This window comes from Anopheles merus, chromosome X (assembly GCF_017562075.2).
Source record: "Anopheles merus strain MAF chromosome X, AmerM5.1, whole genome shotgun sequence".
Taxonomy (NCBI): domain Eukaryota; kingdom Metazoa; phylum Arthropoda; class Insecta; order Diptera; family Culicidae; genus Anopheles; species Anopheles merus.
In genome coordinates, this window is record NC_054081.1 from 23,510,651 (window position 1) to 23,533,814 (window position 23,164).

A 23,164-nucleotide genomic window follows, 5' to 3' on the forward strand; every position below is an offset into this window, starting at 1 on the left:
AGGAATATCGCTTTTAACTCCTTGGTCTTCTAATAGCTGTTGTATAATAGCAATTTCCCGTGGTGATAGAAGTTTGCTGCTTGTAATAGACATTTTGGATAACGATATCGCTTCTTGTATATCTTCTAATATCTTGTTAATTGTATCTATATTGATAATTGCCGTCAGCATGTCTAATTCATTAAGAAGAATGTCGTTTCTATTTTCAATCATCTGCTTCATTTCGTTGGTGAGGTTTTTAATTTTCATTCCAAGATTTTCATTTACTAGGAATTGCTGATTATTACTCTCTATCAAATCGTTCATTGTACTGTTGATGATTTGCAGGTCATGTGCATCCGGGCTTCCTCCAATCCATTTCCAAACCGAGCCTATAGCTTCTACGCTTCTTATCAAACGCTTCCTTGGTCTTATGAGATTAAAATTAGAATATAAGTTTCTAACCTTATGCTTCGCAATTATTGATAGAGGACTATTGGTTGGGCGAAAAGCTACTTGAGTTAATAGGTGCATTGTATTTTCAATTTCTGTTATGTTTACCTCATGTATTATATTGATATTACCGATTTGAATTTTGCAATTATGTTTCTCTAGAATTAAAATTGGTTGATCAATCAAACTAGTTATTTTTAATTCTTGGGCTTTAATATGAGCTATCATTAGAATGACCATCAACATAACTATTCTGACGACGTCTTGTCGTGCAGCAGAAAAAAATTTAAATTCAAAATTATTCATTTTTCAATTAATAGTTTAATTTGCTATTTCCTGTGATTCCCTCGATTTCTCGATTCTTTTCCTAATTTAAATGCTTGAAATTTAAATGAGCGACAATGAGTCGTTCCACTGCGATCCTTTTGTTTTCTTCTTCTTTAGTTTTTTTTTGCTAAAAAGAGAATGAAAAAAATAAAAAATTGTGCTCAGCCAGTCGTCTGTTCTTTTTTTTTTTGTTTTTGAGACGTCAAATCCTGTAAATATATAAAAAATATTAGTTTCATGTACAATTATGTTCTTATGCGTTTTATTTTATTTTTATTGCGTTTGACATTTCTTGGTCCAATTTGAATGTTTTTTTCATTATTTACCAAACATTTTGATTTTGAAAAGCGTGGATCTAGCTTTTTTCTAGTGTTTTTCTTTATATAAACATCATGTCCTTCATTTACATCAGGTGCAATTTCTTTTTTTTCGTTATTTTTTTTCATTCTATTTGCAGCTAGCTGAAGGTTCTTTTTTACGTTTTTGAAAATTTTGTCGGCGTTATCGGCTATTTCTGGTGGGTTCATCGTATAACCTGGATTAAAAATAATTTCATTAGGGGTATAAGTGGTGACTGAATGAACAGTATCGTTGTACATTGCATTTGCTATTTGCACTATTTCAGGAGATGAATTATTGATGAATTTGTGTTTGTTGGTATTATAAATTTCAATGATAGTACTATGAGTTTTTTCTATTTGGCCATTTGACTCTGATGAGGAAGCGAATTCTATTACGGTTCCGAAATTAGCTAAAAAGTCTTGGAACTGAATGCTAGTAAAAGCTGCTTCATGGTCGCAAATGATTTTTCTTGGTGGTCTAAATGTTCTGAAATACTGTGAAAGGGCATTCCGTATATCTGTCATGTTTCTAGATTTAATTTCTATAAGTTGAAGGTGCTTCGAAAATGCACAAATTAAAGAAAGGTAGTAGTGTCTATCCATGCCGAAAATATCCATATGGACTCTGTAAAAAGGACCATTTTCTATTGGCCTTGGTGAAATTTTTATATTATATGGTTTTTGTTCGTATTTGTGTTGAGTACAAATTGTACATGAATTAATTAATTGCCTGATTCGTTTGATCATGTTTGGGAAAAAGTAAGATCGTTTAATCTGACTTTCAACTTCGGTTATGCCTCTATGGGCTCTATCATGTTCTTTTCTTATGATAATGTCTTGCATTGTTTCGGAAGTAACGTCTTCAACCATATTTTGCGTAATAATGAAATGGCAGTTTGTGTTGCAGAAGCATTCTCTGTAAACTTCTTGAATTAAATTAAGTAAGCATTCCGGAGCTAACACAGCATTTTGCTTTCCATTCGAATGATCTTTCAAAAATGTTGTAACTTTTCTATTATCAAACGAAGTGGAGCAAATAGTTGTTCGCTTATAGTTTGGAAAAATTTGTTCCGTGATAACGGAGTCGGAGTCCGTTACTTTAAAAATGATTTGATTTCTGTAACTATTAATAGCTCTTTCTGTAAAATGCATATAATAGTCATCGGATGTGTTTGCTGAATGTGCTGTTTCGGAAGAAGATGAACTGTTATTGTTTTCCACAGATACTTGATCAACAGAAACAACATTTTCTAGTTGATTGTTGTTAACTTCGACTTTTCTACTAAGTGCGTCTGCCACAACATTTGTCTTTCCTGTCTTATAGATTACGTCGTAGTCGTAATTTTCTAAGTCTAATCGCCAACGTATCAATTTAGCGTTCTTATTTGAGTTTTTAATGTAAATAAGGGGTTTATGATCGGTAACCAAAGTGAATTTGTTACCATACAGGTACGGCTTAAACTTGGTTACTGCCCATATGATGGCTAGTGCCTCTTTTTCTGTTGTGGAGTAATTTGACTCTGTTTTGTTTAGAGTACGGCTTGCGAAAGCTATGGGTTTTTCTGTTTTATCTATTACTTGTGATAAAACGGCACCGAGGGCATAATTGCTGGCGTCAGTTGTTAATATAAAAGGAAGTTCAAAGTCAGGATAAGATAAGATTTGATCTGAAACTATTATATTTTTTAAATGTTTAAAGGCTTCCTGATATTCGTGATCATTAAATTTTACTTTTTCATCCTTCTGTAACAATTTAGTGAGGGGTTTTGTTAATTTTGAGTAATCTTTAATAAAACGTCTATAATACCCTACGAGTCCTAAGAATTGTTTTATTTCTTTTTGATTGGATGGAAGTTTCCATTCTTGAATTTTTCTTATTTTTTCTGGGTCAGGTTTGATTCCGTCAGGGGCAATAATGTGTCCAAGAAATTCCGTTTCTCTGCGAAGAAATTCACATTTGTCTAATTGTATTTTAAGATTGAAATCACTTAACCTCTTAAGGATTTTTGAAACATTGTTGAGGTGATCTTGAAGATTTTTGCCAATTATGATTATATCATCAAGATACACATAGCAAATTGATCCAATATAGTTTGATAAAACATTATTCATCGCACGTTGGAATGTCGCTGGGGCATTTTTCAAGCCAAATGGCATTCTCGTAAATTCAAAATGCCCTAAAGCTGTTGAAAACGCTGTCTTTTTTTGATGGTCAGGGTCCATTTCGATTTGATGAAAACCTGATTTCAAATCTAAGGTGGTAAAATATGCTGATTTGCCAAGATTATCTAATATTTCTTCTATTTGTGGTATGGGAAATTTATCGTTAATGGTTTTGTCATTGATCTTACGATAGTCAATAACAACGCGCACTTTACGTTTTCCTGATGCGTCTATCTTTTTTGGAACGACCCAAACTGGCGATGAGTAAGGGCTAATTGAATGTTGTATGATTCCGTTATCGAACAATTCCTTGATTTGCTCTTCCACATCTGTTTTAAAAACGTGTGGATACCTATATGATTTTGTGTAAACAGGGTTTTCGTCTGTTGTTAAGATTTTATGTTTTATTAAAGATGTAGATGTAAGTTTCTCTCCAGCCCTAAGTAAAACTGTTTTATTTGCAAGTATTGTTTTGAATAATTCATCCCTCTCTAGTATTGACAAATGATCTGTGCGGATTATTTCGCTAAGCACTTCATTTGTAACGCTACGCTCTGGATGTAATGGGATTGGGGAAATCGTTTCAAAATTATTTACTATTATGTTTAATTTTCCTTTGACATCAGGTATTGTTTTTTCTGTGCTTAAAATTTTGCTGTCGTTTTATTGTTATTAGCTCTATATAAACCTGGCTCAATAACAACTCCTTTACAAAGTTTTTGAAACGTTGGTACGAACCAATCGCCATTAACGGATGTTTCCATTTCTAAGTTATGCGAATATAATTGTTTATCGGGAAAATATTTTTCATATTTGAATTTCATGTTTCCTATTTCAAATGTCTCTTCTTTGAAATTTATTATTGCTTGGTTTTTAGCCATTAGTTCTGAACCAATGAGTGCGTCGAAAAAATTATGAAATTTTAACTCATAATAGGTTTGATTTGGAAAATTATCGCCGAATAAATTAATACGTCCTTTCTCCGTAACGTGCTTACATCCAGCGGTGTTTTTTATTTTGGTTTCCTTTACCTTTGTTGTTTGTGGGAGAATGCCCGGCCGTATTATATTTTTATTTGCTCCAGTATCGATCAAAATGTTTGTGGGATAAGTTTGAATATTTGATATAATGTAAGGCAAGTAATTTACGTGTTTTTGTTTTCTGGATGAATTAAGCAAACATTTATGTCTAATTCATCCTCAGATTCAGATTCTTCGTTATCGGAGGGTTTTGTTATTTCAGCATTAAACAGCTGTTTCTTATTTAAAGTAAGTCGACTTTTGGTAGAACCTATTTCCATCGGTTCGGGTGGCAGATTCGTGTCAACTGGTTTACGAGGTTTGTTGTAATCCTGTTGCTGAGGCTGTGTGATTTTTGTATTGTTAAATTTCCTTTCTGTTTGTTTTTTATTATTTCCTTGCCCTGCGGTATGAGAGGTGCCTAAGTATTGTTTTGATTGAGTTAATTGAATATGGGTAAGATTTCTGTTCGATTCATTTGATGTAAATTTACATATAAATGCATACGCATTTTCGATTGATTTGGGTTCAGCAGCTTGTACATATCCAAAATAGGGTTTCTGCAGCCCACTGACGTATGCAGCTAGACTATATTCGTCTATAAAGTCGTTTATGGCATCCCAATGAAGATTGTACTTAGGATTTTGTTTTGCCAACGATTTTATATTGTGAACCAGTTCCTTAGTTTTCTGATAATGCGTGTTTGCGTTACCATCCATTTTGTTATGCCAGAGTTGGCAGTTATACGTGGAAAGATCTTGTTTATCTCCTAGAGATGTTATCAAAATTTCTTTCACTTCACTGAACGTTTTTGGGTTGCCGTTTGTACAAATTACATCTTTAGCATGCCCCTCTATTTTGTTTATAACAGCTGTCACATAAATTTCAAATATTTGTGGTGACACGAGGTTTTCGAATAAACGAAGAGTTTTTTCTGCTGTTTCTATCCAACTTGCGAGTTGCTTTTTATTGCCATTAAATATGGGCAACATTTTTATGGGATCAGGGATACGGAACGGATCACCTGATATTGTCACTTCACGAGGAATAGGATCATTTCGTTGGTGTGCTATTCCCTGGTTTCCATTTGTACTTTGCCATTGCAACTCCTGCTGCGTTAATCTTGCACTTATGTTTTCGATGGCTTGTATCATACGAGCCATCTGATCATTACCACTCTCTTGAGTAGTTTGGGCTTGAGGTTCCATGTTTAGGTGCTCAAGTGATAACTGCAAATTTGCAATTGGTATGTGCGAATATTCCTCAGATACCGTACTTTCTTCTGATTCGGAACTTGTTTCAGATGTAAAAATTCTTTCCTGAATCAGCTGTTGGGCCTTTTTGAAAGCGTTGTTCTTGATTTTTGGCATAAAGAAAGCCAATCCTAAAGCTCTATCTGGTAGTGGCTCTAGGTACGTGAATGAAAAGAAATTTATAAAACTAGTGTGATGCGTCTATCTGATAGTGCGCACTCACATTAATTTTAAATTCTTTCACCCCCGATTTCTTGTGTTATTATTTAGGTAGTTTTACTGAACACGATTTCACGCACAGAAACTCAACACTAAATACTTACACGGTTGATGTTGAAGTCGTGTTTGGGCGAAGGCCAAGAAAACAATGACGGTGCTCCGTGTGTGTCTTAGCGGGGGGATCCTCAACTCCTCAGCGACGTTGCCGTCCTTGGTGCTTGTGGATGCTCGATGCTCGTAGATCACGATGCACTTTGCGGGATCACTGTTGTACTGTGTTATTAGTTCAGTACTTTCCACTGTTTCTCACTATGACGTCACTTTTCTTTAGTGCCTACCCGGCTGCGCCAATTATGCGGTGTACATTTATTATTCGGCTTTTTATTCAAAAAAGATTAAATGTTACTCCGATGAGTTCTAAACTAAAACTAAACTCTCACATTAATTCTACCTCGGTTGGCGGTGTATGTTTTTGGGAGCTGTCTGCGTCCGGCTGGTGTCCGATGCCGCGCGACCGTGCTGTCTGCGTTGCCGGCCCGGCTGGTGTCCGATGATGCGCGCCCGTGGGAACTAGAAGAGATGGAATGTGCCGCGCTGCAATATGGTAAAGCATTGTGTCGTGCCACGTGCTGGTGTCCAATGCCACATAACTATATGTTTCCGGCTATTTTGAATAAACTTTACTCTAAGTGTGAGGGCTCTTTTTTTAAATTGAAGTTAATTAAGTTAATAAATACTTGTATGCATATCATTATCCTGCTTCATCATTAGCTGGGAAAATAAATAAATAATCATTTTTATAAGTAACCATTTTTATGTGTAAGATTGTTATAATTATAATACGTGAAGTTGTTATAACTCTGATTGCTGTTAAAAATGATAGCCTAATAGTAATAGTATAATTTACTTATACTCATGAATTATCAATGAGTGTTATCTTTATTAGCAATTGCTGTTCTTTTTTTATGTTTGTTCAAAAATTCTTGCTTTTCTAATTACCATGTAAAAACTCTATATTAAGACATGAACATTAAGACATGAATTTGCTCATCCACGGCGGTTAAAACAGGCGTTCAAAAATGTTGCTTGGGTTTGTGATAAACAGGCGTTACGCGTAACGCTAGCGTAACGTAGAGGGCTGAGCCTTACTTTTACCGCGTTTGCGTCGTCTTCTATCGATGCCTGATGACCCTATCTATTAATCGTCACTTACCCCAGCGCATTTTCTAGTCGGCACATAGGTTCACCATTTGTCGACGGCTTACCTACAAAAAGTACAACGCGTTTATTCTATGGCGATGATGAACAACAACAGCTTAGCGTACCCGGCAGACTGATTATTCCGAAGATCGGTTTACTCCTTCGCAAAACCACACGGCATGCGCGCACCGAAGACGATAAGCTGGCACGGGTAGTAAAGCTAAAAAAAAACGAAAGGTATCGTAACTTGCCCCCCTCATAAGAATTTGTATCGTTTTATAAGTTTGTAAGCGAATTAATTAATGATGCACACTCTTAAAACAAAGCATTTGAAATTTAAAAAAGTAGGATGACATCGCGCCACAGGTAGGTTCGACAGTAACAAACTCTTTCCCCGGTATGGATAGCGATACGAAGTTCTTTTTATGATTATGATTATTATTGTTACTATTATTATTATTATTATATTATTCCTTTTATTAATATTACTATTATTATTATTATTATTACTATTCTTCTTCTTCTTCTTCTTATTATTATTATTATTATTATTATTATTATTATTATTATTATTATTATTATTATTATTATTATTATTTTATTATTATTTTAATAATAATAATAATAATTATTATTGTTATTATTATTATTTAATAATAATAATAATTATTATTATATTATTATTAATATTATTATTATTACTATTATTATTATTATTATTATTATTATTATTATTATTATTATTATTATTATTATTATTATTATTATTATTATTATTACGGCCTACGCGATCATGTTAGTCTTTTCAGGACTTGAGTAGCAGGTAGCGGAATAGTCAATCTTTGCCAAGGGTCGCGGTTGGAACTCACGACGGGCATATTGTTAAGATGTGCGGAATGATGGCGGTATTGCGGGACTGCTCCTATCCAGCGTGGATCTTCCACATTGACACACAGTATCATGCCCGATGCATACACTGCAGGCAGAGGGAAGGATGCACCTCCATAATTAAAAACACCGTAATAAACACCTTTCATTCTATGTCCGATTAATCATAACATTCCGGAAGAACACACATTTGGCGACAGTTTTGCACACACACGAATATTCATGCCCATGCTCAGACGGCTTAGCCTATCTGTGTAATCTACAACATACGAAAACAAAAGCGTAGTGTAACTTAAATTCCTTTTGCATTCCGTTTTAAGCTTACCTATGCACAGCCATGGCCACCTGTGTTACGTGCACTACTTCTAATTAGGGAGGGGGGAGGGGGGAAGTCCTAGGGCACAGCAAACCCTCCAACGTGAGTTAGCTATTCCGTAGTCATTTTTACTTTGCAGCTTTTGAGCTCATCGCGCTTTTTTAGTTTGTTTTTATGAAAACTCAAATGCATCGCCGCAACCTTTGTTAACGGTTTTAAGCACCACAGCAACTCATGAGCATTTACCACTCATGAGAAAGTGATAACGCTATGGAGGAAAACGCACGGACGACAGCTGACAGCGATTGGCCGTCTGGCGCACCAACACATCTAAACCTTCGACAGCACGCTCAGGCGAGAGGTAGGAAGCGGAGCAAGGGACGGGCAGCTCGACAAGCTACTCGAGAAATTTGCTGGAGAGCATAGGGACAAGAAAATGAGCGAAAGGTAACGAGTTCTTGCGTCGCTTTGCCCAGCGAGAAGCATACAGCCCAAGCAACAAAATCGACATGCTTTCTCGCTCTCTCAGGTTTACTGATCTATTTGAAAGAATGAGAAAGCATGTCGATTTTGTTCGTAGGGAGGGTTTCACACTTTATCTCAAGATCACGGGACCCCTTCCCGAATCTGTCTTAGCCAATGCCAAGACTGCGGTATGATGCTTGAAGACGTTGATGATACCTGAAAACGTTGATGATACCTGAATTCATCGGATGCAATGCTGAATCTGCGGCACATTTCTCGAACACACTGGTCCGCGCCGAGGACATGCGGTCGAATATTTTTCCTTTTTACTCCTTCGCAAAACCACACGGCATGCGCGCACCGAAGACGATAAGCTGGCACGGGTAGTAAAGCTAAAAAAAAACGAAAGGTATCGTAACTTGCCCCCCTCATAAGAATTTGTATCGTTTTATAAGTTTGTAAGCGAATTAATTAATGATGCACACTCTTAAAACAAAGCATTTGAAATTTAAAAAAGTAGGATGACATCGCGCCACAGGTAGGTTCGACAGTAACAAACTCTTTCCCCGGTATGGATAGCGATACGAAGTTCTTTTTATGATTATGATTATTATTGTTACTATTATTATTATTATTATATTATTCCTTTTATTAATATTACTATTATTATTATTATTATTATTACTATTCTTCTTCTTCTTCTTATTATTATTATTATTATTATTATTATTATTATTATTGTTATTATTTTATTATTATTTTAATAATAATAATAATTATTATTATTGTTATTATTATTATTTTAATAATAATAATAATAATAATTATTATTATTATTAATATTATTATTATTACTTATTATTATTATTATTATTATTATTATTATTATTATTACGGCCTACGCGATCATGTTAGTCTTTTCAGGACTTGAGTAGCAGGTAGCGGAATAGTCAATCTTTGCCAAGGGTCGCGGTTGGAACTCACGACGGGCATATTGTTAAGATGTGCGGAATGATGGCGGTATTGCGGGACTGCTCCTATCCAGCGTGGATCTTCCACATTGACACACAGTATCATGCCCGATGCATACACTGCAGGCAGAGGGAAGGATGCACCTCCATAATTAAAAACACCGTAATAAACACCTTTCATTCTATGTCCGATTAATCATAACATTCCGGAAGAACACACATTTGGCGACAGTTTTGCACACACACGAATATTCATGCCCATGCTCAGACGGCTTAGCCTATCTGTGTAATCTACAACATACGAAAACAAAAGCGTAGTGTAACTTAAATTCCTTTTGCATTCCGTTTTAAGCTTACCTATGCACAGCCATGGCCACCTGTGTTACGTGCACTACTTCTAATTAGGGAGGGGGGAGGGGGGAAGTCCTAGGGCACAGCAAACCCTCCAACGTGAGTTAGCTATTCCGTAGTCATTTTTACTTTGCAGCTTTTGAGCTCATCGCGCTTTTTTAGTTTGTTTTTATGAAAACTCAAATGCATCGCCGCAACCTTTGTTAACGGTTTTAAGCACCACAGCAACTCATGAGCATTTACCACTCATGAGAAAGTGATAACGCTATGGAGGAAAACGCACGGACGACAGCTGACAGCGATTGGCCGTCTGGCGCACCAACACATCTAAACCTTCGACAGCACGCTCAGGCGAGAGGTAGGAAGCGGAGCAAGGGACGGGCAGCTCGACAAGCTACTCGAGAAATTTGCTGGAGAGCATAGGGACAAGAAAATGAGCGAAAGGTAACGAGTTCTTGCGTCGCTTTGCCCAGCGAGAAGCATACAGCCCAAGCAACAAAATCGACATGCTTTCTCGCTCTCTCAGGTTTACTGATCTATTTGAAAGAATGAGAAAGCATGTCGATTTTGTTCGTAGGAGGGTTTCACACTTTATCTCAAGATCACGGGACCCCTTCCCGAATCTGTCTTAGCCAATGCCAAGACTGCGGTATGATGCTTGAAGACGTTGATGATACCTGAAAACGTTGATGATACCTGAATTCATCGGATGCAATGCTGAATCTGCGGCACATTTCTCGAACACACTGGTCCGCGCCGAGGACATGCGGTCGAATATTTTTTACACGGATAACCTTTGTGTACATCAGTGTAGTAGAAACACTCAATTATCCTTTTCATTTTTTTTTTACCAAAAAAATACAATTTAATAAAATGAGTGTGTTGAGGAAATCGTATTCCATTTAGCATACGTGCGCGCGAGAGAGAGAGAGAGAGAAGGAGAGAGAGAGGGAACTTAATCGTTGTCGCCGTGCGCTGTTCAACGAGAGAGCGCTACGCGCTGACCGAGAGAATTCTTATCAGCTTAATCAGTCGCGTTCTGAACTCTGACCCGATCAGTAGCGTTCTGATCCCCATATCAAACAGTAGCGTTCTGATCCCCATACCAAACAGTCGCGTTCTGAACTCTGACCCGATCAGTAGCGTTCTGATCCCCATATCAAACGGTAGCGTTCTGATCCCCATATCAAACAGTAGCGTTCTGATCCCCATACCAAACAGTCGCGTTCTGACCAATCAGTTATAAAGTGAAATAAACTTATGAATTAACATCTTACAAACATATACAGTGTTCGGACAATTGAAAGTGCATATCACATCTAACCCCAAATCCCCCACAGAGTGAATGCATATTTGTTTAATTAAAATATTTACAAGTGTTAAGAAAGTAGTTTGAACTGTTTAAATAATCTTTTTTGTTAAAAACAAGAAAAAATAATTGACTGTTTTCAGTACACTGATGTACTGATGTACTAAAGGTTATCCGTGTAAAAAAATATTCGACCGCATGTCCTCGGCGCGAACCAGTGTGTTCGAGAAATGTGCCGCAGATTCAGCATTGCGTCCGATGAATTCAGGTATCATCAACGTTTTCAAGCATCATACCGCAGTCTTGCCTTTGGCTAAGACAGATGCGGGAAGGGGTCCCGTGGTCTTGAGATAAAGTGTGAAACCCTGTAAGTCTGGTAGTCTCCACATCCCGTCACACATAATTCAGAGAGGTAAAAAATGTATTACCAAGGCGCCATGTGTTTAGCTTTCTGTTCTAAAGAATCTAGTCTGAGCACATTTATCTTCTATATATCCTCCTACTTGAGTGTGTCGTATAGTTACATCATATTTATTCATTTATTTTTTTTGTTGCGTTTACTTACAGTGTACTCAAAGCAAAGCGTTCGGATCGATAGGTATTGTGTAGAAGCAAGAGGTTAACGATAAGAAGAATGGCAGATAAAATTCCGAGGTAAACACAATTGGGAATACCAGTTCCTAAGTTTAACAATTCTATGTGTATGTGAGAAACTTCATATGGAAAAAATTAACAACAAACGTTTTTAAACTTTCACGACAACTGCAAACAATTGTGGATGTAGATGTTGCCCCTGTGACACTAATACAGCGATTGGAAAACAGTAATCTTGGTTGCCTTACAAACGCACATTGTAGCAGTTTTATTAAAGTAGATGCTCGCTATATACTTAATTTCGGTTAAAACATAAACTCATTTCACTTGTCAGTTTAAAGAGAAGCTTATTGTCGGTAGAGACGAATTTATAATTGAATCATAGATATCATAAGTGAAATCAGTATCAGCTTCATAGACAATAGCTGATTCGGTGAATCTTCATCTGAGGTTCAGTATAAGTGAAATCAGTATCAACTTAAAAGACAATAGCCAATTCGGTGAATCTTCATCTGAGGTTCAGTATAGCATGCTAAAGCTGGAAGTTTCCGACAGCAGGGCCCTTTCCGTTTTTAGTTCGTAGGCTGAAATTTCAATTTCAGCTGTTTGCATTGTATAGCAGTTTTCGAGCAGCTATATAAGTGGGTATGATATACAGGTGGGCTTATCCCAAGGTGTATTAATTTAAAAGGCTGATTCTTATCGCTTCTGTTTCTGAATGAAGATTTTAAGAGTGTTTTGAATATTCTTCAAGCCTCCCGAAAGCTTGTTTGAACAAAAGTTTTCACCCATCCTGTCAAAAAGAGATATTCAAATTTGGTGATAAAAAACATGCTATGAGACCACCTAGACTACATACACTTTGATTCTAGATTCCATTACCAGATCTCTTTAATGAACTTTGAGATAAATGTAAACATCACCATGTTTCGCCAGTTTTCGAGCAGGCCCTCGAATCTAATTCTAGCTTTGAGGCTAGAATAATCTAGACTGAAAATTGCAGGCTGGTTTTTTGTGTGGTTTTGTATGGAGTGTTTACATGATTTCAGCCTCCAACTGTCCAACTCCATACAAAAAACTGACTAGAATCGTGAAGGGCCCCAGTATCAATATGAGCTCCTGAATCATTTTTAAAATGTGAAAATTAGGTTATAGGTATATCTCGTTCCGCTTGCATCGCGTGCCACTTCTTTCGAATCGTATGCCACTACGATCGAACACGGGCTGTAAGAGGGATAGGAACGTAGCTGTAAGGAATGCTTCACTCATCAAGATCAAAAAAACAAGGCAAAAGAGACACAACAAAGTTTCTTCACGGCTACCCATATTCCTGAGATGCGTTGTCTATGCGTCTCGCTCGGTATCACTACGGCATACAGGAGGTCAGCAGTACAACTGCTGCTACCTGACCGTATTAATACACGATGCGCAATCTCAGATTGCGCATATATTCGTTTTATCAAAACATATGTCATTTCGCGTAGCCAACCCTGAGCTATAAATGTCATTTCCATACAATTTCAGATTGCGCCAAGATTGCGCATGCATTTTCAAGATTATATGTCCGAGATATATACATTTTTTTACAGGTAAATATATCAAACCAACCCGTTTGACAGATCAATATAAGCGCAATCTGAGATTTCGCATCGTCTATTGCTACGATGATACGTACACATAACACAACTATTGCTACGATGATACGCAATGAACACAACTATTCGGTTCGGCTCGATAAACGTCGGGTGGACGCCGGAACGCAAGGGAGCAGACGTTTTCATGATTTTGTATGATTTTGGCTGTTTTGGACCTCACGTGTGGACGCTGAATACGGCTGAATCGCAATCCGCTACCATCGAATTGTTGGCAGTTAAACCGCCGGGCCATGGAGATTTTTCAAGCTTGGAAAACATTCTAAATTACTAATTTATGTTTTTTAAGCACTCAAAAGTTGCTCTGAGCCGTGCCCGTGGCCATCGTCAGTTTTTCTCGCTCTGTGAAACTGATATTGCCACTAAAGCTTCATTTGGAGCCTTTCATAGAAAATAACTTTTTATTTGTTCGCTTATTTTTTAAGCCTTTTCCAATGACAAATATTGAATTGAATTTTTGACGTAATTTTACCGACAAAACAAAAGCAAATTTGCTCATACTTCAAATAGCCGATCGCTGCATCGTCAACTTTTTCAGAGATTCTCAAAACGATTTTGTGCCGATTCAAAATCGTTGAAAAATTCACAATGGAAGCCTATGAAAAAGAGCGTTGAGAAACCACATGACCATGCGGCCTTAAATGCTTGTTAGAAATCTTGCAAATATATTATTTGTTCTGTATTCCGAGCTATCTTCGTGAGGTTCGAAACAACTTCGTTAAAAATTTTGCAAATTAAAGGAATTTATGCTATAAAACTGAGTTTTAAACCCATATATAATTAGTCAAAATTTGCGTTGCTTTTGCACATTATCATTCTCGGGATGCTAAAAACTCAATATTGGACCCGTTTCCGTTTCTAGATCATAGGCTGAAATGTCAGCTGTTTGTATTGTATAGCATTTTTGGAGTAGCTATCAAATTGGGTACCCAAATGACATTTGTTCTAAATTTTTAACCATGATCCGCTCGAATGATGCTCGAGATACCAAAAAATGTGGATTTGTGTGTGATAAACCGTCTAGAAAGTATCAAAATATCGTATGTGCGTGCGAATGACCTTCTTCTATTGGATAAAGATGGCATCCAATTCGTTTTAGATTAAATTGCTTGACTTTTTGGCGAAAAAAGAAGGTATAATTCGTACGGCGTTAGTTGGTGAAAATTCGATGGTTTTTTGTAAAAAAAAAAAACTATATGAGTAATAAGCATTGGAAACGTTATTTCCCAAAGGATAGCGAAGAAAGCATCGAAAAATACAACTCACAGTCGATTTTAAAGGGCTTGTTCTAAAAGTCTCTTAAACTGGTGCAGTTTAAGGAAAGTTTAAGGTGCCAGTTTAAGGGAAATAGTTTGAAACCCCGCTTTTAGAACTCGAAAATGTCAATTGGGTATAATATTCGGATGGGCTTATCCCAAGGTGTATTTAGAAGGCTGATTTTCATCGCTTCTACTTCTGATTGCAAAAGCCGGTTTCGTGGAACAGTCATCAACTCGTACGGCTTCAGGGTTTTCATATCCAATTTGATATTGTAAACTATCTATCGGTTTTCGTCAAGTGTGACTTAGGCGTCGTAAACCATCAATTGGACGCAGTCAACTCTATTCTGATGTTGCAAATTATGAAACAGTCGTTGTTAAGCTGGAATCCAGCGTTCTAAGTTTTTTTTTCTGGAATTTTATTGTTTTGGGACCTTAAAGCTTTCAAAGACTTGTTTGGACGTTATATAAATAAGTGTAACTAGGTAAAATAAGATAGTTTTATAATTAATTTTTCAAGTACATGAAATATATAAATTACAATCCTATGGTTCCGGTATACATTTATTATTTAAGTTATAATCATTTACTATACAAATATTTAAAAACTATGACAGATACTTATTTTCTAATCTAGCATCTAAAAACGAAAAAGTTATCTAAATTTATAAATATGTTGTAAATAAGATATACTAATAAATTTCTGGCTTTTTCTTTTTTTTTTCTCAAATATGTATCGTTTTCCTGCTTGTATAATGTATGCCGCTAACATTGGGTAATCATTTATATATTTCAAGTAACTTAAAAATTGTTCATAACCTTACGAGAAATAAAAAAAAATTGTTCATAAAATTATATTATTTCACTTAATTCCAATTATTTACACAACACACAAACAATTACTCTTAAGTTTTTTGGCCCCCAAAACAATAAAATCCTAGAAAATACCGCGTACACCGGATTCAAACGAGTAAACGGTATTATAATTTACAACATCAGAATAGAGTTGACTGAGTCCAATCGAGGGTTTACGACGCCAAAGTCACACTTGACGAAAACCGATAGATAGTTTACAATATGAATTGGCTATGAAAACCCTGTAACAACATACTCGTCATGGGTTCAAGCCCCAAATGGAACGTGCCGCCATACGTAGGACTGACTATCCTGCTATGGGGGGTAATGCATAAGTCACTGAAAGCCAACCCCACAAGTGGTACAGACAGGCATTGATCGACAACGGTTGTTGAGGTTGTTAAGAAGAAGAAGCTTCTGAATGAAGATTTTATGAATGTTTTGTGTATTCGTCAAGCTACCAGAAAGCCTGTTCAGCTAAAGGTTTCACCTGTCCTGTCAAAAAGTGACGTTCAAATTTGGTTATAGAAACATGCTTGAAGACCACCTGGTCGTCTACTTACACTTTGATTCTAGATTCCAAGACCTGATCTCTTTAATGCACCTTGGGATACATGAAAACACGCCATTGTGTCGAGCAGATACACGCATCTTATTCTAGCTTTGAAGCTAGAATAATCTAGGCTGAAAATCGCAGTTTTGAGTGTGGTTTTGTATGGAGTGTTTACATGATTTCAGCCTCGAACCGTCAAACTCCATATAAATAGCTGACTAGAATTGTGAAGGGGCCCATTAACGGCACGCGATTCAATCGTACCGGCACGCATTCATCAATCGAAATATCATGCGATCTGAAGCAAGCGGCACGTGATTTGATGCAAATCGACGCGAGATTCGAACGAACCTGGAAACGGGTGTATTATTTATTTATATACGCATTGTAAACTTGTAGGTCTTATAAATATCTTCCTATTTTAATCATCTAAAAAGGCTTTTGCGAGAATTTGAAATGTTTTTTCGCTACGTTCCATACTGTTTCTCAAGAAAAGTGCAATTTGTTCGAATTGCACACCTGTGTTAGTTTATTAACCTATGTTTTGCATATGTTTATCACTTTATGACTCATTCCATTCAATGTAAGTTACCTATGATTATTCAGGTCAGTTATTATATTTGGATTCTCCCGGACGATTTTCCATGTAATTGATGCAAATTGAAAGATATTCGAGAATTTACCATATTGTGGGATTCTCGAAGAATCTAAAATGTGTTTGCATCAATTGTTTTGAGATAGCATTATCCTCAACCTTCGTATAGTAAGATTAAATTTTTTTGGCACCCAACTTCATCGCGCCTCCGCAAGAACCAGTGCGATGTGCTCGTTTTGCTTCCAATTCACGTTGCCGCTGCATTTTTTTATCCTCACGTTTTCGACGCGCTTCATCCATTTTAGTATTTCCTGTAATAGATGTTTAAAAGATAAAAAAAATATAAACAATATTATTAGATATGCATTGAAATTAAACCATACATTATAGAATCAGGTTAGCCGAAAAAAAAAACGTTACACACAAATTGACAGCAAATGCTAGAAATTCAACAAGTCAAATTCAGTAGCATCCATGTTGAAAAAAAATTTAAGAAAACAACCACCAAGCCACTAGTAGCAATATTCAGTGCGCAAATTTAAAAACAATGAATATCAATTGTTTTCCTTATCTTACTTAAGTTCTTCTATTTTTTCAGCACACCTGCCTTTTCTGTTTAAACTGAGTAGTTTTAGTATTCGTTAACTCCCCATTTGCATCTCATTTTTGTTAATCAACATTCTTTTGTTCAAAGCAAATTCTTCAAGTTCCTTGTTCTTACTGCTGAATCGTGAAGCTTCAATCTTTTTCGTTTCATATTTTTTCGTTATATGCATGCCTAACCAACTTTGCTTATAACAATAATTCCTTTCGTGGAATTAACTTCTCTAGATCAGAGGAGAAATATTGCTTTCAATTGATAATGATTTTTGATGGTGCTTGTTATATCTGAGCTAAAATTCTGACAGCACTGGAGTTGTCGTACGCCAATTGTTTACACACAGATGAAGAACTAACTATCATCTAAACACACCGGTCAATCACCACATGTCGTCTATGTACACTGGTATCACTTCCCCTACCGTTCTACCACACTTAAAGAGAAGAAGTCGAACTACAAGCACCCAGTGGCGCGTTAAACGGTGGGCGGACTGCCCGGCGATCTAGCCAGCCCAGTCAATGTGGATGTTCAACTTAGTCTCAATGCTACACACGCGCACAGCTCAAATCAATACCATTTTATCATCGTTGGCGAAAAGCATTTCTGTCCAATGCCGCGAACCCGTCATTTTTTGCTGGTGTGGATGCCAGTGCACGAGACACCCAAACCGCGCAGAGACACTTCCCAAGTAGCAGAGCCGAAGTTGTTCAGAGATTTTTCTGTGTGCCAAAGCGAGATGCCCTGTCTTCTCTCTCTAGATTTTGGACAGCAAACCGCCGCGCGTGTAGAGGTGTGTGCGTGTGACGAAAAACGATGGACGAAAAACGCGAGGAGCGGGGTCTGAAGTCTTTCGTTGGTCACACATACATGCATTTACCAGCGGATTGCGCTACACCGTGTCTACCCATCTTTTTCGATCTATCATGATCTTTTCTGCTATCGCACTCATCCGGGTGTTAGGCATTCTCAGTCTGTCCAGAACTTTCGTTGTGGAAGGATGTGCGGGAGTGATGTGCGATTTCTTGTGTCCCCTACTTTCCATGTTTACGTTTTGCGCAGTGTTGCTTCTTATTCCATTGTGGAATGATTTATCCTAGCTAACTTGTTGAGGTAAGTTTCTTGATCTAATATGTGCTTCAATGTACTAATTCAACTAATGCTTATCGGCTTCATAGTTACAGGTGCATGCGCCATTCATCAGCGCCTACGTGTTGGCATCATCAACAATCTTCAAAGTGGGTGACGGAAAGAAATTATTTTCCAGTTTTAAAATATTAAGGTAAGTGTTGCTCTCATGATATACGCAAAACTATCCAAAGTAATACGTTCTACATACGTTAATTATTGGTTCATTTTTATTGACAGCGTTCAGCACAACTCAGCCACAAAACAACGCACTGGATTACGCTAAGAACCTGTCAAAACGCGCGCCGCCCCTGGGCGCGGTAGGAGAAAGGAAGAACGAGAGGAGGAAAAACTAAAGCCAGCGCGCAGCTCTGATGGTACCCCGGACGCAGTAAGGAGAAAAAAGATCGAGAGGAGGAAGAACGGTAAATTTGGAAGGGGGAGACCGTTCTGCCGTCTACACAGTGTGAGTATGCCAAAGCACGTGTTGGAACGGAGAGAAAATGTGTGGAATAAACTGCATGCGAATGTGTGCATAGACCAAATGTAAACATGTGTGCCTGATCATTTCTATAAGCAATCCGAAAAGAGGGTGGAGCAAACGCATTGGTATGCGTGAGGTGCAGAAAAATCAGAGCGTGATAGTATGTGTGAACGCGATCGTTCGGGTGGAAGGTGTCTATGTGTGCGTGAAACCACATTTCCACTTCTACTGCAAGTGGGTACGTAAGTGGGTACATATGTGTACGAGACGATCCCATACAAAACTTAGGCTTTTTGCGGACTGGGTTGCTGCTAATATCGAATGCACAGAACGCTGCGCTTAACCACCAAAGAAAATCCGTTATACAACACAAGCATACAACACACCCAGAAAAAAATGAAAAGGCCCCGAAACAAAATCCCAAGTAGCAGAGCCAAAGTTGTTCAGAGATTTTTCTGTGTGCCAAAGCGAGATGCCCTGTCTTCTCTCTCTAGATTTTGGACAGCAAACCGCCGCGCGTGTAGAGGTGTGTGCGTGTGACGAAAAACGATGGACGAAAAACGCGAGGAGCGGGGTCTGAAGTCTTTCGTTGGTCACACATACATGCATTTACCAGCGGATTGCGCTACACCGTGCCTACCCATCTTTTTCGATCTACCATGATTTTTTCTGCTATCGCACTCATCCGGGTGTTAGGCATTCTCAGTCTGTCCAGAACTTTCGTTGTGGAAGGATGTGCGGGAGTGATGTGCGATTTCTTGTGTCCCCTACTTTCCTTGTTTACGTTTTGCGCAGTGTTGCTTCTTATTCCATTGTGGAATGATTTATCCTAGCTAACTTGTTGAGGTAAGTTTCTAGTTCTCATATGTGCTTCAATGTACTAATTCAACTAATGCTTATCGGCTTCAAAGTTACAGGTGCATGCGCCATTCATCAACGCCTACCTGTTGGCATCATGAACAATCTTCAAAGTTTTGACGGAAAGAAATTGTTTTCCAGTTTTAAAATATTAAGGTAAGTGCTGCTCTCATCATATACGAAAAACTATCCAAAGTAATACGTACTACATACATTAATTATTGGTTCATTTTTATTGACAGCGTTCAGCACAACTCAGCCACAAAACAACGCACTGGATTACGCTAAGAACCTGTCAAAACGCGCGCAGCCCCCGGGCGCGGTAGGAGAAAGGAAGAACGAGAGGAGGAAAAACTAAAGCCAGCGCGCAGCTCTGATGGTACCCCGGACGCAGTAAGGAGAAAAAAGATCGAGAGGAGGAAGAACGGTAAATTTGGAAGAGGGAGACCGTTCTGCCGTCTACACAGTGTGAGTATGCCAAAGCACGTGTTGGAACGGAGAGAAAATGTGTGGAATAAACTGCATGCGAATGTGTGCATACACCAAATGTAAACATGTGTGCCTCATCATTTCTATAAGCAATCCGAAAAGAGGGTGGAGCAAACGCATTGGTATGCGTGAGGTGCAGAAAAAATCAGAGCGTGATAGTATGTGTGAACGCGATCGTTCGGGTGGAAGGTGTCTATGTGTGCGTGAAACCACATTTCCACTTCTACTGCAAGTGGGTACGTAAGTGGGTACATATGAGTACAGGACGATCCCATACAAAACTTCGGCTTTTTGCGGACTGGGATATCAATACACCGGCTTGTAGCCGGAGAAATTAACAGGAAAAATTCACTAACACCAAGCAAGCAACGGTGCTCCAGTGGGTAGAGGTTTCATTTGAGAAACGATTCCATCGATATCGATGTGTGCCCTCTTCAAGTTGGCTTGGATGAAACGTGCCTGTGCTTGGCTGGGGGCCCCTATACTTGTATTGCAGATGTGTGCCGAAAATAGACAGCTGTTTTCACGAGAAAAATGGTATTCACGTCCTAAGCCTGGGATCGTGGAGCGTGCCTGCTTTTAACGCAAAAACCTTAATTTTAAAACGGAGGCCTAATCAACTTTTGTGGTCAACTGACAAATAGGGGAAATCGGGAAGGGGTGGTATTCATATGTCCAAAGGGGATCTGGGCCATGTTAATATTAAAATGATGTTTTATAACTATTTACATACAAATTTTTGCGTGAAGACAAAACCAAAAACCGTTACAGCTATACTGAAGCCAAAGGTGCTTTAGGGGGCCCCATCAATTATGTGGACGCTTCGATGAAGGGGCCCCGTCGGTAAGGGGCCCCGTCGGTGAGGAGGCCCCGTCAATTAGGGGCCCCGTCAATAAGGGGCCCCCGTCGATTTGGTGTCTGGTCGGTGTAGATGGTCGGTGCACGAACTCACCGAGAAAACGCTGAGACACGTGCTGCTAAAATCCAATCCACAAAACACAGAACAGAACGCTGCGTTTAACCACCAAAGAAAACCCGTTACAAAAGCCACAAGCACCATCATACACAGACAAAAATTTAAAGGCCCCTACACAAAATTTCAATACACCGGCTCGTAGCCGGAGAAATTAGCAGGAAAAATTGACACCCAGCACGCATCGCTTTAAAAGCCTAGGAAAGGTCAACGGTGCTTCGGTGGGTTGAGGTTTCATTCGAGAAACGATTAAATCGATGTCATTGTGTGCGTTCTTGGCTGGGATGAACCGTCCTGTTATTGTATACGAGGCCCCTGCTACCGCTTTGCGATTGTGCGCCGAAATCAGACAGCTGTTTCACACGAAAAATGGTATTCAAATTCCTGGTCTAGGATAGTCGAGTGTGTGTGTTTTTAATGCAAAAACAAAAATTTTCATTCATGGCCCTAATCGACCACGACCGAAGTTTGTGGACCGAAGAGAAGGAAAAATGCGAAAGGTTTAACACTCTGGGCGCTGGCATTTTGCATCAGCTTTCTGCGGAGCAAACAGTAAAAGATAAGAGAGCGATGAGAGCGTTTCATTGGCTTACGATCGTTCACTCTCTTTCCGATCCTCACATACGATGCCGCTTCTGCAATATGCGCTCTCTCTCTTTCTTCCCGCTGCAATGCACTCTGCTTAGAGTTGCTGAGAGACCATTCACAGAGAAGGGCAGTGAACAAAGCTGTGATTCCAAAGCGAGCCACACAGCGCCCGGAGTGTTAAGATAGGAGAAAGGGAATGCGTAAGGGACCTATGGGCCATGTTAATTTATTATTTGTTTTTTTTCTATCGACTATTCCAATTTTTTCGAATACAACAAGACCAAAAACCGTTACAGCTGCATCTACATACAGCCATACACAGCCATAATACGAAGAACAATCTCCATTGCCTTGGCCATTTGGGAGCCCCGTTGATGATCCCGTCGATTGAGGCGCCCCTTCCATTGGGTGTCATCAACCCAATATACACATTTTCCCCCCGGGGCTATGTTTACTATCAGATTTACTATTACTGAGGCCCTTTCCGTTTCAAGTTCGTAGGCTGAAATTTCAGCCTGTCAGCTGTTTGCATTGTATAGCAGTTTTCGAGCAGCTATATAAGTAGGTATAATATACAGGAGGGCTTATCCCAAGGTGTATGAATTTAAAAGGCTGATTCTTATCGCTTCTGTTTCTGAATGAAGATTTTAAGAGTGTTTTGAGTATTCATCAAGCCTTCAGAAAGCTTGTTTGAACAAAAGTTTTCACCCATCCTGTCAAAAAGAGATATTCAAATTTGGTGATAAAAAACATGCTATGAGACCACCTAGACTACATACACTTTGATTCTAGATTCCATCACCAGATCTCTTCAATGAACTTTGAGATAAATGTAAACATCACCATGTTTCGCCATTTTTCGAGCAGGCCCTCGAATCTAATTCTAGCTTTGAGGCTAGAATAATCTAGACTGAAAATTGCAGGCTAGTTTTTTGTGTGGTTTTGTATGTAGTGTTTGATGATATCAGCCTCCAACTGTCAAACACCATACAAAAAATCACTAGAATCGTGAAGGGCCCCACTATCAGAACTATCGGAAGCACATTTATTTTATTGATCAGAAGCATTGTACTATCAGAAGCAGAACAAATTTCCCGTTTTAACATGTGCAATGTTTTTACCTTAGTCGGAAGTGCAGAACGCTGCGATACATGCGCACAGCTCAAAACAATATCATTTCATCATCGTTGACTCAAAGCGTTGGAAAAAACAAGAAACCAACATTCCTTGCTTGCTCGGATGGCTGGTGCACGAGCACCGAAACTACGCGGACATTTTCAGAGA

The 23,164-nt window shown here is 38.4% G+C and overlaps 1 protein-coding gene and 2 long non-coding RNA genes across 3 annotated transcripts in view; 2 read left to right on the forward strand and 1 right to left on the reverse strand.

Moving 5' to 3' along the window:
- Nucleotides 1-15,996: 15,996 nt before the first annotated feature.
- LOC121591173 overlaps nt 15,997-23,164 on the reverse strand; it is a 164,591-nt gene continuing 157,423 nt past the window's right edge. Inside the window, 1 exon segment of the mRNA XM_041911624.1 lies at nt 15,997-17,073. Within this exon segment, the coding sequence (XP_041767558.1) occupies nt 16,937-17,073 (137 nt within the window). The 3' untranslated portion in view covers nt 15,997-16,936.
- Nucleotides 18,083-19,032, forward strand: LOC121588348. The gene is made up of 3 exons (XR_006004175.1): nt 18,083-18,473; nt 18,539-18,642; nt 18,729-19,032. It is a non-coding gene; the product is annotated as an uncharacterized LOC121588348 (long non-coding RNA).
- Nucleotides 19,665-20,534, forward strand: LOC121588355. Its single transcript, XR_006004176.1, has 3 exons — nt 19,665-19,818; nt 19,884-19,986; nt 20,073-20,534. It is a non-coding gene; the product is annotated as an uncharacterized LOC121588355 (long non-coding RNA).